This window comes from Antedon bifida, chromosome 1 (genome assembly GCF_963402885.1).
Source record: "Antedon bifida chromosome 1, ecAntBifi1.1, whole genome shotgun sequence".
In the NCBI taxonomy this organism is placed as follows: domain Eukaryota; kingdom Metazoa; phylum Echinodermata; class Crinoidea; order Comatulida; family Antedonidae; genus Antedon; species Antedon bifida.
In genome coordinates this window covers 30,257,313-30,275,252 of record NC_136226.1, presented here as the reverse complement: position 1 = coordinate 30,275,252, position 17,940 = coordinate 30,257,313, and the positions used below count along the sequence as shown (strand labels likewise).

At 34.4% G+C, this 17,940-nt stretch overlaps 4 protein-coding genes across 4 annotated transcripts in view; 3 read left to right on the top strand and 1 right to left on the bottom strand.

Moving 5' to 3' along the window:
* The window catches only part of LOC144850160 (V-type proton ATPase subunit E-like), a 79,580-nt gene that overhangs the window by 9,647 nt on the left and 51,993 nt on the right, over positions 1-17,940 (top strand). The window lies entirely within an intron of this gene.
* On the top strand, positions 774-3,566 carry LOC144835964 (galactose-3-O-sulfotransferase 3-like). The gene is made up of 3 exons (XM_078691110.1): positions 774-877; positions 1,308-2,269; positions 2,818-3,566. The coding sequence occupies exons 1-3, from the start codon at positions 774-776 to the stop codon at positions 3,561-3,563; spliced, it is 1,812 nt and encodes a 603-aa protein (XP_078547236.1). The 3' UTR covers positions 3,564-3,566.
* On the top strand, positions 7,272-10,834 carry LOC144835957 (galactosylceramide sulfotransferase-like). Its single transcript, XM_078691097.1, has 4 exons — positions 7,272-7,297; positions 7,685-7,760; positions 8,830-9,121; positions 9,632-10,834. Exons 1-4 carry the CDS (start codon positions 7,272-7,274, stop codon positions 10,384-10,386), a joined length of 1,149 nt encoding a protein of 382 aa, XP_078547223.1. The 3' UTR covers positions 10,387-10,834.
* Positions 12,186-17,626, bottom strand: LOC144850210 (transmembrane protein 138-like). The gene is made up of 5 exons (XM_078707447.1): positions 17,516-17,626; positions 15,406-15,569; positions 14,614-14,785; positions 14,342-14,423; positions 12,186-12,636 (listed from the first exon to the last, which is right to left on the bottom strand). Exons 2-5 carry the CDS (start codon positions 15,528-15,530, stop codon positions 12,527-12,529), a joined length of 489 nt encoding a protein of 162 aa, XP_078563573.1. The 5' UTR covers positions 15,531-15,569; positions 17,516-17,626; the 3' UTR covers positions 12,186-12,526.

Below are 17,940 nucleotides of genomic sequence, written 5' to 3'. Positions count from 1 at the left end.
TTATATTGGTAACTTTGCTTTATACTAATTTGCCGTAAATTGCTGTATTATGAATATTAAAATTTACAAATAATGAACGTTTCCAATGGCAAATATTTTCATAAGTTGAGAGATTTCATTCTTGACAGAATGAAATATTAGTTTTATTTCACGAATAGAATATCTTTATTTCCGAATAAATGACAGCTTGGCGCGCCATACTCTCGTCATCTGAGGTCGCGATTGCATTAAGAATGAGCATATACAATTCTGAACTAGCATATGAACGGAAAAAAAAATACACTATTGTAGGACGGGTTTAATTGAGTAGGCCTACCTATTACATAATTATCATCACGTGACACACAATCTAAATCTTAAGTCTATCTACTTAATCAAAACTTGATTCCCACTAGGACGCAAAGCAAGGACGTAACGCAACGCAAAGTGATTTGACCAATCTCAAGCGATGGATTATTCGAACAGTCGCCTGTGATTGGTCAACTCGCTTGCGTTGCGTCTACGTCCTTGCGTTACGTCCTATAGTGGGAACCAGACTTTAAACTACTCCATGATTTAAGCATAGCGGGCATCCGTAGTAAATTATTAGTATAACTTATTAACAAAGAAAGAACCGATCACTTCTAACTTTTAAACAAAACCAAGCACAGGCGAATGAATTAGCTTACTTTCTGAATGCCCCGATATCGATTTCCCTTTTAATTTGAATAATTGATTGATTACACCTCTTTTTGGTGGTTAGCTTAATAATTCATTGTTAAATTTAACTACAAATGGCGACATTAGCATACTACTACCGAAATGTACTACTCGTCAGTTTATTTATAACTGGATGCAGTTGGATTTTGTGGTCGAAATCACCCTTTGATGATAGGAGGTAAGATTTGAAGATACCTTATGCTCTGTCTACACTATGAAACTTTATGTAACAAACAAATGTGATGTGCCCAAATATGGTAGTGATATGCTTAAATATGGTAGTGATCATCATCATGCCCATATATGGGCGCATCACATTTTTATGTCACATAAAGTTTGATAGTGTAGACAGAGCTTTATGTAATTTGATTGAATTGAACTACGAATGGCTCTGTCCATTGATGTCAATATCACTTCCTAACCATCATCACCACCATCGTTGTTTTTCACAGTAATCAATATTTCTAATATATTATCACGATGGTTGAATATTAGGCCTATCACATTGTAATATTGAATGAAAGTCGGGCCTACTTAGGCCATAACAAATTCAAGTTTGTGAAATATTTTTAAGCAGGCCTAAACTAAAAACGTGTAACTATTTTCAGTATTTTAAATCGACTTTGGGAATATTCAGCGCCGAATGTTTCAGTTGCAAGATTACAAGCTGGGGCACAAAGTTCAACACAGCATTTAACGACAACGTACAGGCCAGGTCCTAGCTCTAATGACCGAGGAACACACAGCTTCAGTTCTACTGACCAAGTCACACGCGGCTTCAGCACTGCTGATCAAGGCTCACACAACTCAAAGACTACTGGAGTAACACACGGTTCCAACACTGCTGACCAAATAACACACGGTTCTAACACTGCTGACCAAATAACACACGGTTCCAACACTGCTGACCAATTAACACACGCGTCCAACCATGGAGATATAAACCTCCGTGGTTCCAACACTGTTGACCAAGAAACACACGGTTCCAACACTACTGGCCAAGGCACACACGGTTCCAACACTACTGGCCAAGGCACACACGGTTCCAACACTACTGGCCAAGGCACACATGGTTTCAACACTACTGGCCAAGGCACACACGGTTTCAACACTGCTGACCAAATCACACATGTTGGTTCAAACACTACGAACCAAGGCACATACGGTTCCAACACTACTGACCAAGGCAAACACGACTCTAACACTACTACTGACCATGGCACGAACGGTTCCAACACTACTGACCAAATCACACCAACCTTCACTGACCAAACAACACCAAAAGGCATTAACACCCAGCGTGTTTCGGCAGAGTATGTACCGGAAAAATGTACACCAAGAAAGAACATCGCATTTCTTAAAACTCACAAATGTGGAAGCTCTACAATGCAAAACATACTTCTCCGATATGGTGACCAACACAACTTGACGTTTGCGCTTCCAAAAATTGGTAACAATCCATACGATCACATGTACACCCTGAGCAGACCACTGATAACGGAATTTGTTGAAGAGTTGCCTGTTCCAAGATATAACCTTCTATGTCACCACTGTATATACAATGAAACAGGTAGGTTTCCTGTGATATCTTTTAAGCTCTGTCTACACTATCAAACTAGTTTGACAAAAAAAGTGTGATTTGCCCAAATATGGGAGTGATATTCCTAAATATGGTAGTGGTATGACATTATCATGTCCATATATGGGCACATTCACATTGTTTTGTCACATAAAGTTTGATAGTGTAGACAAGGCCTTAGTTATTATAAAAAAAACCGTTCACCATATTGGATTATAATCAACATTTGCTGATAATTCCATGTTTTATTATACGATGTTTTGTACTTAATTCAATGATATTCTATAGATCCTTAATTTATAGTGTTACATTCACGACGCCCCACGCGATCGACTATATGACGTAGCTGTTGAGTCGAAAAGTCAGCGTACTTCCAGAAATATGAGCATGCATGCGTAGACTTAATAGGTGCGTACTAGTGGTGAGTCGTAAAAACGAACGGTCCCTATATAATAAATGTTGATATTGATATTATTAACATTAAAATAAAAGAAATAACAATTAACATTTATATTGATATTTGTTGTGTCTACCTTTAGCATTTAAGAACATTGTGTATGATGGCGCCCTCATTATGACTGTTATTCGAAGTCCGGTTCGAGTGTTTGAGTCAACTTTTTCATACTTTGGATATGCAAAGCATTTGGACCTACTCAACTACACGAACCCTTTACTCGAGTTCATCAACAGAGCCGAGAAAGCAGAACCATCAAATGCGAAATACGTTAAGAAACGAAACCCAATGTTAAATGCATTTGGGCTGAAAGATAAAGGAAATGAATCAGTGATAGATTCAATAATTAACAATGTTAAATCGTCAATGCAATTTGCAGTCATTACGGATCATTTTGACGAGTCCTTGATTATTCTAAAAGAGAGATTATGCTGGGATTTTGACGATATTGTTTATTTCCCTCAACTTGTTCGTAAAAACGAAAGTAGAAACATCATTGATGATAGTTTATCTGATCGAATCAAAACATGGAATTTCGGTGACGTACAACTATTCGACTATTTCAACCAATCATTGTGGCGGGAAATAGAGGAGTTCGGACGAGATCGAATGCGGAAAGAATTAAAACAATTCAGAGAAAGAAAAGAGTTTTGGAAAGAAAAGTGTACAAACGGCAGTAATATCTCTCGTTATTTTGTTGGTGTAAAAGCAAATGGTAAAATGGAAGAAGGATCGCCATGTTGGAGAATGACTAGACTGGAAGTGTTTTATACGAGATACATACGTCAAAAACAACATGTGGCGTTCAATATTACTACTATAGATAACTAACAGGGGTTTTAACTATCAAAAGAACATTTATCAGCAATTAAATACTATACAAAATTGTGTATGTTTTCATTATTTTCTTGCATTCAGTGGAAATGATTTATTTATTGATTGTCTTTGTTCGATTTTCTCATAATATTATACATAATATAAAATAGAAAATCACTTATATCACTTAAACTACGCATTTCGTGTATTTTGTATCGCGCCACGTTTGGTGTTCACAAATCAAATCAGGTAATTGAGTTGTCCCCCAAAAACATGAAAAATGAAGATTAATTAAATCAGACTTTGAATTTGTTATTTTGAAGGTTTAATAGAGTAAATCTCTTCCAACGAAAAAAAAAATGTTTTCACATGTCAAACTTAAAAAAAATAAAAATGTCATATTCAACAACAAAAATGTAAGAATTATTTTTCAGAGGGACAATACATCTTTAATGATAACACATGACGTGCATTACACAATTTAAAAATGCTGTCTATAAATGAATGAATACTATAAGTAATGATTTTTTGAATGAAAAAATGTGTAGTTTATAATTGCCCACGTGTTTTATATTTCTTGGACCAGCAATAAACAACAATCTTTAGGTTATATTTTTCCAAAGGAGCATGACCTTTCATGTTCGTTTGTCATTCAAAACAATAATTACAACTAAATATAGAATTATACATTTATTGTTTTGTCCCATTGTGTCGTCCTGGTTTTTATCGGCGAGAAACCGGTAGGCGGAGGAGTACTTGAGACACTTCCTAATTCCCTCAGCTGCTTCGAAGGGGTTTCACCAACCACTATATTTATATTGTAATGTCTCTCTAAGCCCTAAGATTGATGCCTTGTTTGTAGAACGGATGTCACTCTTTGTTTAACGTAAACTGCTGCTGACAACCAAATTAATGCGATATTTCCTTAGATGATCATCCTATAATTGATAATTAACCGTTTTACAAAATCAATAACTATACGGTACTTTACTGTTCGTAGAATTGACATGCATGTGCTCTTATAATCAATAATCAATATTATCTGATACATTATGGCACGCGCGCGTTTGAAGTTATATATGACATCGTGTCCATATTGGCACATCACATTTTGTCGTCACATAAAGTTCGATAGTGTAGACAGAGCTTAATACTGTAAATGAAGTCTAGGGTACAACTGTTTTCTTGTATAACGATGTATTTTCGTAGTGTCGTCACAGTATAACATTATACCAAAGAATGTTTCACATCGAATCATTTTTTTTTCATGGATTTGATTCAAAATTGTGCACCAGCTCAAAGTGTATGATGGGTCCGATCGTCCGTGGGCCTGATCGTCTGTTTATACGCCAGGATTATTAGGCCTATATGTCATATTCGAACGATACTAGCGTGTTTGCTGGTGCAGGTTTATATTGTCATTTATGTATTAGGCTAACAGTATTATTTTACTACATTATATTTTTTAAATTATTTCATAAAACCTCCAGAAGGAGAAGCACAAATCAATGTAATATATAAATATATTTAAAATGGCAATCATAATAATATGTAAATGCTATCTAAATCGTTATTAAATAATAAGAAGTTCACACTTTCACAAATACCGTGGTCAATACAAAATTATTTTAAAAATGCGACTTAACTTTCTTACAATAATTAACATAAAAAATAGACTTAATAAGTGACAAATTCTCGGTGCAAACAGAATTAATAACACGATAAATAAGGTACCTTTAATATTAGACGTTTCATTATTAAAATATGAATTTAATAAATGAGTATAAAACGTACATAAGCTACCGTATGTGGTTTTATCATATTTCTATAAAAGACTGCAACAAAGGTATTATAAGCTACCGTATGTGTTTTCATATTTGTAGAATAAATTACAACAAGGTGGTATAATAAGTAAGGTTCTTGTTTTCATATTTCTTTTTCACCACCAATCCATTTAATTGGAATATACAACACTACTGCAGATAATGGAGTAGCCATCCCCACGACACAAACGTATCCCGACGGCCGCGGAAAGCGACTCTGCGAGTTTTAAATAATTTCAACACAAGAAGTGTAGGCCTATAACAACTGACAAATCAGCGCTCTCTAAACTATGATGTCATAGTAAGGCACTTATCGTCTGTTTTCACGAAAGTTGTACTAATAAGCTGTTTCCTCTGCTCGGCTCTGTGATTCATACAGAAGGAAACCTGATTTTTAAAACCAAAATATTCCCAAGCAGAGTAAAGATATGACATCGTTGGAAAAGGTTGAATATCGTGTACATTGCAGGCAATGAACTATGCTAGGTAAGTACGTTTATTTATAATTCTATAGTTTCTTAATCCTAGTTTGGAAAAGATTACCTCACAAAAAGAAATCATATTTTGATAATAATAATTAATATTATTTTATTTTCTAATTGGGTCACTTTAAATGGGTGTATCCTGTGTGTTACTAAGCCTCTATTACAATAACGCCTATAACATAGAATCATTTATCATGTTATTTTAGACGGCTTCTAATTCATCCATGATTCATGAAATCCAATGTTAAATCGATTCTGTTAATATCCGCAGCAGAACCTGGCATTTATTAGACAAGTTGAATTTGTACAAAGAAAATAAATTGTTAAAATATGACATTAAGAGTAGGCCTACTATTGCATCGATGATGTTACGATGGTGTAGAATCAGTAGTCATCGAAATTCATATTTCAACGAAGGTATTGAAACATGATGACGTAATTTCTTCATGTCATGATTGTATCTAGGATTAGTATTAGTGATAATGAATAGAGTAGAAATGTATGTAAATGTACGATAAGGGTTCAGTGAGGATGCCACGAAAGACACTATGTTGACGAATGCGTTCCTACCGCCGTATCTTAAGCTCTGTCTACACTATCAAACTAGTTTGATGTGCCCGAATATGGTAGTGATATGCCGAAATATGGTAGTGATATGACACCATCATGTTCATATATGGGCACATCATATTTTTGTCACATAAAGTTTGATAGTGTAGACAGAGCTTTAGTCGTACTTTTTGATACCCAGCCATTCGTAAATTTCCCTAGCTGTTATTGGTAAAATACTTGCAAACAATTGTCTATACATACAAGTACTTGTCTATGTCTTAAGTCCTATATCTTTGTTTGCACGATAACGTCCATAATTTTCAAGACGAAAATCAACCATTGATTTTCAGGAACAAAATCGATATATTGGTGACGTCACACAAACTTATTAAAATCTCGAGTTTGCTGCATCTTCATTGTTAAATAGAACGTCCTCTGTCGCTTTCTACATTTTGCTAATATAGATTCCAATCTATTTAGTTTCTGATCGCTTAATCTAGATCGTTGTCGCGATCAGGTCCATGGTCGCATTCAATCCAATCGGATTGGTTGTCCCTTTCGTGGTGGTGTTACTGACAATTATTTACAAAATAGTTAAGTAGGCCAATCATAATATCATAAGCCGGTGGGTCAGTATTAAATTAAGTAAAATGTCGTTTGAATATTCGAAAATCATTATTATTTGATGATTGTTAATTTCCCCTCCATTTCCTTTTTCTCAAATAGAAATTAAATTATGATATTCGTAGAACTGAGGATAAAACGAAGATGAAACAAAGACTGTTTTGGATTGGGTTGTTAATCACTATTATCTTCTATATGTTAATATCGTTACACCTAAACCACCCTGGACACAACCAGGCATGCCAAGAAAGGTAATATTTTGTTTGTAATTATTATTCTACTAGCGAAGTATTAATTGCACCATTTCCGTTCCATAGACAATGTAGTTGAATCACATTTCATGGTAATTGCTTCAAATGAACAATTAATGGTTTGAAATATAAAGAAATGGTACTTATAAGTACAAAATAGCAACATTATTTTGATTAATCATAACATAATTTTTATAACAAAATCAATTAAACTCTGTCTACACTATCAAAATAGTTTGACAAAAAAGTGTGGCATAAAAATATGGTAGTGCCATGCCCAAAGATTGTAGTGATATGATATCATCATGTCCATATATGGGCACATAACATAATTATTGTTGTCACATACAGTTTGATAGTGTAGACAGAGCTTTAGATTATTTCCTTTATGTTTTTTGTAGGTCACAGCCGGGGTCACAGCCAATACTACAGTTAGAGGAAGAAATTAATCGACTTGTTAAGATTATAAATGAAAATGTAAGTTACGTGCCCATAATAACGCCCCAAAAACAATCATCGTAAACCAAACTTTTCATAGAGAGTTTTATCTATTTACTCAGTCAAGGCAATAGAACAACAGGATGCCGAGCTCAGGAGATCAAAGGGTGTATCTGTGACTGCGACACAGTTCCACACCAATTTTTAACATAGTTACAGTACTGTTACGAGTCCATATCTTGGCAAGGCAAGGCAAGCCCGTGCCCATAATAACGCCACAACAAAATTATCGAAAACCAAACTTTTCAGAGAGATTTATCTATTTACTCAGTCACATCAAGGCAATCGAACAACAGGATGCTCAGGAGATCAAAGGGTTGGTCTGTGGCTGCGACACGATCAGTCCCACGCCCATTTTTAACAGACACCGTGCGCCGCGGAGAATATGACATATTCATTATGACTGTACACACACTGTTGGTATTTGTCGCAGCCAGACAAAAGATCAAAGGGCCTTTACGAGTTCCTATCTTGTCAAGGCGAGCTCAGTGTCCTGTTATTAGATTGCCCTGGTCACAGATGATAGTAATCTCCAGTCTTAAAAGCATATGAATCTAATTGTAGAAGATTGATTCAGACTTTTCCATGATTCTATGTACGACACGAACATCTCTGCGTGTCAGCAGACAAAATGTTTTACAAATTACATAAACACAATTACACAGTCCACACCCGTGGGATCCTTTCACAATGTGACCTATCACATTGCGATCTTTTATAAGTAGCATTTCCCTCCTATCATGTACTGTTATTCATTTTTGATATTTTAAAAAGCACAACACAGGAACGTCGAAACATTGATGGCGTTTTCTTTTCTTGTTTGCTTCGTATTGAGCACTTCATTCCTCCAGTTACAACTTTTAAAGCTCTGTCTACATTATTATTATCAAACTAGTTTGATAAAAAAAGTGTGATGTGACCAAATAGTGATATGCTTAAATATGGTAGTGACATGACATCATCATGTCTATATATGGCACATCACATAACGTTTGATAGTGTAGACAAAGGCTTTAAAGTGACGCTGTTTCTGTTTCCCATATTTTAGGTACCACCGCAGCAAGAAAAGAATCAGAACTCACCAAACAGTAACAGATGTAAACCTAGGACAAGCATACTATTTCAAAAGACGCACAAATGCGCCAGTTCTACGTTGCAAAATATACTACTGCGTTTCGGTGATAAACGCAATTTAACGTTCGCACTTCCAAACGAAAACGCGTTTTACTACCGACACGTCTTCGACTACACGCGGCGGTTCAAACGCGAGTTTGTGATGCACATACCTGGTATACAACAGTACGATATATTTTGTCATCATGCTGTCTTCAATAAACAAGGTAATTTAACTGTCCTGGTTACGAGACGGACATTTAGTTATTTACCCGGGTAAGTTGGTGACCTACCAGCCCACCAAACTTAGCGATAATTGGCTAAATGAAACCAACTTATGTGAAAGATAGCCAAACTTCTTCTTACATATAAAATAACTAAACCTAACCCTCTATATTATAATCGGTCTCTCACTATAAAGTAAAAAGAAGTCGCTCATGGGATTCGAACCCCATACATCGACATGTAAAATCCATAGTTTAATCGACTCGACGGAATGCATGCGTTTGCTTTAGCAAATTGTAGCAATTCTTACTTATCATCCTCATGGACATGACTAATGAATATTTTGTGACGTTTCATAAGGGGTCCCTAACTTATGTACGAAAAGAAATATATAAATTTCTATTTACGATTAAAGCAATAAATAAAACAATTATGGATTTTAATGTTTTCGAAAGTAGAAATACTAGTAGCTTTTAGTTTTCATTTTCAAAACTAGTTCTTCTTATTTTCAGAAATGCAAGCTGTCATGGCAACGAATACAGCATTTGTTTCTATTGTGAGATCTCCAGTTAAGAATTTCGAATCCACTTTCGATTACTACGGGTCCAGTCATAAACTTGGACTTGACCAGTATGATAATCCGCTAATGGAGTTTATAAGACGAGCCGAGAACGATCCATCCAACATAAACTATACGTACGGTCCGAATAAATGTCCCATGATGCACGATTTTGGGTTAACACGCATGCGTGATAAATTCAACGAAGATAAGATTAAACAGAGGATAACGTCTTTAGATCAGGATATCGATTTAGTATTAATATCGGATTATTTTGATGAATCTATGATTCTTCTTAAAGATTTAATGTGTTGGGATTACGACGATATTGTGTATTTACCCAAGGTCGTACGAAATAAACAAAGAATACGAGAATTAACCGAACCTGAAAAACATCGGATTCGGAAATGGAATAAAGGAGACGTGCTCCTATTCGATCATTTTAATCGGACGTTTTGGAGGCGTGTGCAAGCATTCGGCAACGAACGCATGGAAAAAGAGGTGGAAATATTTAAACAACAAAAACAATTTTGGGAAGAAAAATGCACCGATAAAAGAGTCGATGGACGATTATTTCGCGATTTTCAATTCAAAAGAGACGCATTTGGACAAATGGATGAAGGGTGTCGCCGGTTAGGATGGTGGGAGCAGCCGTATACAGAATATATTAGACAAAAACAACTTAACTTAGCCGTCAATCCGCATTGAGATACCGCATTGGATTTTATGCCGGCGTTAAAAGATAAGTAGTTTAACCGTTAATCCGTATTGTGAGATACCGCATTGGATTTGACGCCGGTGTTAAACGATAACGCGGCAGCGGAGAAAACTGGAAAAAACCAGAGACACGCTTAATTTTACTTAAATCTGTTCCTGTATTGCGGCGGATGAAAGTCCGGCCAACAAAAATACAAACAAAATACAACACAAACGCGCTTTTGTTCTAGTTTACAGAGGTAATTCCTGTCGTTTCACAACGCGGCTACACAGCTATCGAGTCTAATAGTCATGCTAGAGTTTCATATGTTTCTGAGCATGCGCAAAATGACTTACCACAAGCATAAGAACGTCTAAAAAAGCAAACAGGCTGTAAACCGTTTTAGTTGCTGCTGAACATTTAATATGGAATATTAAATAGTCGTTTCAGAACCCGGCTATACAGCTATCGAGTCTAAAAGTCATGATAGATTTTCATGTTTCTGAGCATGCGCAGAATGACTTACTACTAGCATGAGACCGTCAACAAGAAGAGCAAACAGGCTGTAACCAGTTTTAGTTAAGGACGAACATTTAATATGGAATAGTAAATAGATAAAGTTTACTAATTGGACGTGTACGGCTCTGTGTATAAAAACAACAATACTGTACAAATCAGAAAATTACAACTATAAATTTGACATAAACAAAGCAATTTCTTTACACTGGCAAGAATGCTATTTATGCCTTCCATAAAATACCTTGATTCAGCCTAAGATATTAAACTGAAACTTTATTATATTTATAAAACAAATACAACAATTATCTAAAACTGTTTATTATTAATTGTACAGCAATTAAGTTTGCTTTTGTTTAATCCTGTCACCTTCATGGGTTTTGTTATGTTTTTCTGTATTGACGAAATAAATGAAATTATCGTGGTAGAGACGACATTGTATAATCAGCACTATACAATGGTTATCAAATGTATTTATTTAAAAAGATTTTTATTTGTTAAAATTGTTGGGTTAAATTGTGTATATATTGTGTAGTATGTTAATTTTATTACAGAATTTCTAAAAAAATATTACGTAAACATTATTATCAATTACTTTGTCCGGAATGAATGAATTTGCAGCACTTACGTAAGTAAATTTATTGTCATTTGTAAATATATAAAAAACATTTATATTGAAATGAATTGAACGGTTTCGGTGGAAAAAAAAAATAAAACTTAAACTTGTATAGAAAAAGAATAGTATTTATCCTAATTTGGCAACAAACTTATAAACAATCCAAAATAAAAACTAGCATAAACGTCATCTCTGTTAACATAACAGTATCGGTATTGTTATTAATTATCGTCATTCATAAAACAATATAGAAGTAGTTAAAAATGGAACTGTATACGAATAAATACATCACAAGTGAAATGAAACAAAACGTTAATATATGCATTTGCATATCACTTTGACCTTTGACATAGCTACTATAATGTGTCGTTTAAAAAAAACAATATAAAATGAAAGATACAAAATAGTTTGTGAAAAAGAGGGTCCAATTTGTGACACACGTAAAATAAATATATTTACAAAATCCGTTTTTATTGTTAAATTTTCACAGTAAATTGAACAATCAATAATTAGTCGTTGTTCATTCAAGATTGTGACAGAATAATGTAACCAATCAGAAAAGTCACTTCCATATTTGGTGACTGTACAAAATTGACTTTTTTAACGGTATATTCTGATTGGTCATTTGAATACCTTAGTTACGTGACAAAGAAGAAATTTGGTTTTATTTACATCATACGATGATGACCAGTGGCGTAACGGCTATGAGCGCTCACTGGCTAAATCCAAGGGCCCCGAGCTTACAGAGCCCCCTGAGCTGGGCTAGAGGAAGAAAGCAGGCATTAAAATATGTCAAAAAAGGCTAAAAACGCCTGAAGCCTCCAGCGTTGGGGAGCCACTTGGGGTCTCTAAACCAGGGGCCTCAGGCCTTTGCGTTACACCACTGATGATGACCCGTTGAATGTCACTCAAGGTAAATGTGAACATCACCTCACATTTGTACCCGTCGATTCTTGGTTTAATTATACAAGGTTTAAATTTAAATCACACACAAAGGGTAGACAATAGATAGTTTCGTGTTACCGCACTTTTTGAAATTCTTGACGCAGCCAATCTGAATCTCGGTAAAAGCGTGGGTCTCCCAAGCGTAATGCGGTTCTTTTGTAAAAATAGTAATACAGCACAGCTCCTATAATAAATTGAATGATAGTATTATAATCGTTAAAAACATAAACCATACAAAATGTAAATAATTTCAAAAAGATTGCAAAATATTAGTTATCAAATGATACTTAGCGGCCATGTTTTTGTAATATATTTACCTCTACCAATTGAAAATGTATTAATATGATTTATACTGCAATTAAATGTACCGCTTGATGTCTTATTGTTATTTTCATTTCTGTGATTTATTGGAGATTTTTTGGAGATAAATGTTAATTTTGATTGATTGAAATTGAGTTCTAAAAATAGCGCAAGAGCTACACTGGTAGATCGGCTTTCTATCCCTGATATGGTAGCATTTTGGTCATCGGTATTTTGAGTCTACATAGTGTGTCCTGAGTAGCTTTTTACAGTCAAATTTCGACCAATATCCACCCATACAACATAAAAGCCTAAAGTATATCATCTACCAACCATTAGGCCTATTATACTGAGTCGCTCATGATTGGTAGTGCGGCCTCCTGGGGACAAATTCATCCGTTTTTTTTGTTATTTTATACCTCACCTGTGGTGGTCACTTTGATTGGTGGTCGCGCTTATGTGCGCCACTATTAAAGTAGGAGGAATTTCCTCACAGCAACCCATGTTGTACATAATTGTTTTTGTTTATGAATGTTGTCTGGCATGTATATGCCGTACATTTAAATGGTTACCAAACTGACAAGCACCAGCTTATTTTGGTATACTATTGAATATTGTAATTGTGAATAAAAAAAAAAATTATGAAATCTGTTTTTATTCCCATCAAATTTCTGACCTTCCCTCAACCTGCCATTGGTGACCTGACTTAAAACGAGAGTAATTTCGGCCAAGCCAACATGCAAACTTTGAATAACTCTCATTTTTAGTATGTCTTTGGTGGCCCTGAGAAAATAATCCTGTTATCTTAAAAACTTATTAAAATAAATTTTGGTTTCGAAAGAAGATAAACATTATGCAAATCAGCTACAGTACAATTTTTATCACCATATATGGTAGTTAATAACCAGGAAATTAGAAGAAAAAACAAGAAACCAAATTATTATGCACGAACATTTATTTTAATTATTTTAAAAGTAACTTTTTTTATAAAGAGAGTAGGTTTAAAATAAAATAGTTTTATTATTCTATAAGTTGGGAATGTGCATCTCAGTCAATATATAAATGTTTCTAAATTTAAATACAAATTAAATCCGGGGCGAATTCAAAGTGGGATGGGGGCCAATTTCACAAATTGTAATGCAAAAGATAGGACATAAAATAATTCCGATCAGCACTTTACTGTATTTCACTACTTTAGGCCCCGCCAATGTAAATAGTTTATTTTATTGTTGTGATCACATGATGAAATGCAATATCGAAACTCATTCATTTCTTTAATTGGAAATTAGTTCTCATTTACACTTTTGTATATTAGACGTTAATGTCTTTTTTATGTTGTTTATTTCAGCTCAAATATATATGAAACACTATGTGTGCAAAAAACGTTTATCTTTGTATTCTATAACCTATTATATGGACACATCACATTTTTTGTTCACGTCAAGTTTAATAGTGTAGACAAAGCTTTACACTTTTGTATTAGACGTTGATGTATTTTTAATGTTGTCTATTCTAGATCAAATATGTATGAAACACCATGTGTGCAAAAAATGTTTATCTTTGTATTGTATAACCTATTCAGGTCTTACCAATTCGTTGCAATGAATACAGGGCTGTATATCCAGGTCTGTTTTCCCATATGTACAGGTTCGGTCTACTCCATCTCAATAGCTTAGTAAAACAAAAGTGAAAGTGAAGTAAAATTCATAAATTTCTAATAGAAAAGTTTCATTGTGTATAATGTAAACAGTAATATAATTGAAATGACAACTATAAAAAAAGAAATACCAATTAAATTTACTGGAACAATTATGATACAATTTTACTAAAAATATACAAAATAAGTAAATAAAATGCTTACAACTGTCCATAGATGAAGTCCTAAACACAGCATAAAGTAGATGAACAAGATTATAATAGTTGATTTAAATTTACGCACAAGAAATCCGACAAGGCCTGCTTGAAATACGTACGTATTAAAGAACATCAAGAAAATGACAATAGTGGCGAATATCAGACATATATCTTGTACTCTGTAGAAAAAAATAAAACATATATTTAAGGATCCTACACTTCATTCCTATTAGTTTAAAAATTGTTATTCTGTAGATCAGTATATACAATCAAAAAATGACACAGGAGAAAGTTCACAGTAAAAGCCATTTATAGTACCGTAAAGCACAGAAATTTCCCCCAAAAAACAGAATTTTTTCCTACTCTGGACTTTTCAGAAAACCAAACAGTATACCAATTTAATCACATGACCTGGCTGTCATGGTTGAGTAGGCATTTATTACTACACTACAGTAGAGTACTATGTATACAAATATTGCCTGTGTAATATAAAATATTAAAATTTGAATTTTGATATATAGTTATTGAGGGAATTAAATTAAAAAAGAGTGTAGTAGTATTATACACACTGTAAGGCATGTTACAATATAAATAATACTAGGATTGTGTAAAGCATTTATATTTTGAATGTTACGCTAAAGCTCTGTCTACACTATCAAACTTTATGTGACAAAAAATGTGATGTGGCCATATATGGACATGATGATGTCATATCACTACCATATTTAAGCATATCACTACCATATTTGGGCACATCAAAGTTTGTGGACACAGCTTTACAAAATGCACAGATACTCACATAAAGAGAACTAGCTGAGCCACTTTGTCTTCACGTATAAGATCAGCAAATGCATTTACACAGAGATCAACAAATAGAAGGAAATACTGTAGATACAGCACACCGCGATATTGGCCCACTTGCATGTTGGATTATCACACAGGTTCTCAGGTACTAATTAACTTCTTTTTTTTACATCATAAATAAGATTTTCAATAAAAAAAAAATTGTAATTATTAATACATAGATTAATACATAGATTATGTTTTATGTATGTTTTAGTTAAGACGTAAATTTTTCAATTTTATTAAATCAACAATCATAATTTTCAATATAATTTATGTTATTTGTTTACTTTTTTTTTTCTAATCACTTTGTTTTCTGATATCTTGTTATGTGAATGTTTTGAAATGAAAAAAAAATGTAATAGAGAATTGGAATGATCTGAAGGTCAGGATTGAGTTCTTGTTGAGGTATCCTTTTACTTATACTGTAGCAACATTAGGCTCTGTCTACACTATCAAACTTTATGTGACAAAAAAATGTGATGTGCCCATATATGGACATGATAATGTCATATCACTACTGTACCATATTTAAGCATATCACTACCATATTTGGGCACATCACACTTTTTGTAAAACTAGTTTGATAGTGTAGACAGAGATTGGCCTGACTCAAACTCTTTATTATAATAAAAGAATAAAACAGTAAAATCAATGCCAGCGTTGTAATAAAACAAAATTAATCAGCAAAAGTTAGGGTGTGTAGAAAGCGACGACCTCGAATTGGACGACCCCAACGACCCGGGCGACCTCGAATTGGACGATCTAGAATTGGACGACCCATAACACGAAACCGACGACCCCTATAGCCTAGCCTAGCCTAGGCCTAAGTGTGGTATAACATCCCGAAGCCGAACATAGCAAAAGATCTTTAAACCATACCTTATATAATACTCGTAAGCAAGCAATTGATTGAAAAAATACAGAAATATCGCCATTTGATACTGAATGTGTCGACACGAACAAACGAACAGATATGGAACACCAAGAGTGCATTATTAAAACTGCATTCGACTCGATTAGCACACAAAATATCATAAACATGGGAAATCAGGTCAAAACGGCCCCTTTTTCAGCGGCGGGTAAGGTGATTTGATTTGATTTGATTATTTGGGTTAGCGATGTCCAATCCACTGAGCAAACCTTACCCGCCGCTGAAAAAGGGGCCGTTTTTTTACCCGGTTTGCCATGTTTATGATATTTCGTGTGCCAATCGAGTCAAATGCAGTTTTAATGATGCACTCTTGGCGTTCCATATATGTTCGTTTGTTCGTGTCGACACATTCAGTATCAAATGGCGATATTTCTGTATTTTTTCAACCAATTGCTTGCTTGCGAGTATTATATAAGGTATGGTTTAAAGATCTTTGGCTATGTTCGGCTTCGGGATGTTAATACCACACTTAGGCCTAGGCTAGGCTAGGCTATAGGGGTCGTCGGTTTCGTGTTATGGGTCGTCCAATTCTAGGTCGTCCAATTCGAGGTCGCCCGGGTCGTTGGGGTCGTCCAATTCGAGGTCGTCGCTTTCTACACACCCGCAAAAGTTAATTATCAAAAGTAGAATGATAATACAGTGCAGCCATATTAATGAAATAAATGAAAACAAGTATCTATAATTATTGTTCGTAATTTTGGTTGTCTCCCATATGTAGGCCCCCTATATAATTATAATAATTAATAGAGTAGACTGCTTTCTAATGAAAGTACAAGCAAAACTAAAATGTATTATACGATGAATAAGAATTAAGATATGATCATAATAAACAAAAATATATTTTTCTTATTAATCTAAGTATAAACATATCTAGGCCTAGGCCTATATAAGCTTTTATATAATTAGACACTCCTAAACTAAAGTGTACTCAGTACTACTAGGCTACATTCTTATACTACAGTAGCACCATAAAGGCCTAGCCTATAGTAGTACTAGCTAGCCAGGCCACTAGGCTATCTGCCTAGCCTTGCTAGCCTCTACTTATTAGCTAGGGCCTAGGCGGGATAGGCCCTATACTATGCTAGAAAGGATTTATAGGCTAGCTCATTTTGTTCATCAGTTTATAGACTACCGTTTTCTGTCTCCTTTTTTTTTTAATAGCTAGGCCTGCCTGTTGGTGGATGGAGTTTGTGAAACAGCCACACACAGCAGCGCAGCATGCGGGTTAACATTTCGGCGTTACTTAACGACGATCAATAATGTATGGCGCGCCAAAAGAGCACAAATTGAACATTGTGATTAGCGTATTACAGTATTACTATTTACACACAAACAAATGTTATTTATAATAATTACAGAAACAATTAGAAATGTATTTTCAAATATGATGTAAATAAGTTGTTTCAAAATTTTAGAAATTGATAAAAATGATAACAAATAGCTCATATTTATTCGGTAATAATTTGAAAAAAACTAATAAAAAAATGCTTTAGACTTTCGATCCAAATTTGGAATATCGAAAGTGTTTTGATACTATAAATGTTAGTTTTGAGTTTG

Excerpts from the sequence above, each read along its gene's own strand:
- LOC144835964 (XM_078691110.1), top strand. The coding sequence starts at position 774 with ATGGCGACATTAGCATACTACTACCGAAATGTACTACTCGTCAGTTTA. Across the intron at positions 878-1,307 it reads TCACCCTTTGATGATAGGAG|TATTTTAAATCGACTTTGGG; the intron begins GTAAGATTTGAA and ends AACTATTTTCAG. Across the intron at positions 2,270-2,817 it reads CTGTATATACAATGAAACAG|CATTTAAGAACATTGTGTAT; the intron begins GTAGGTTTCCTG and ends GTCTACCTTTAG.
- LOC144850210 (XM_078707447.1), bottom strand. The coding sequence starts at position 15,530 with ATGCAAGTGGGCCAATATCGCGGTGTGCTGTATCTACAGTATTTCCTT. Across the intron at positions 14,786-15,405 it reads GCTCAGCTAGTTCTCTTTAT|AGTACAAGATATATGTCTGA; the intron begins GTGAGTATCTGT and ends TTTTTTCTACAG. Across the intron at positions 12,637-14,341 it reads GTATTCATTGCAACGAATTG|GAGCTGTGCTGTATTACTAT; the intron begins GTAAGACCTGAA and ends AATTTATTATAG.
- LOC144835957 (XM_078691097.1), top strand. The coding sequence starts at position 7,272 with ATGCCAAGAAAGGTAATATTTTGTTT. Across the intron at positions 7,298-7,684 it reads AGAAAGGTAATATTTTGTTT|GTCACAGCCGGGGTCACAGC; the intron begins GTAATTATTATT and ends TGTTTTTTGTAG. Across the intron at positions 7,761-8,829 it reads TTAAGATTATAAATGAAAAT|GTACCACCGCAGCAAGAAAA; the intron begins GTAAGTTACGTG and ends CCCATATTTTAG.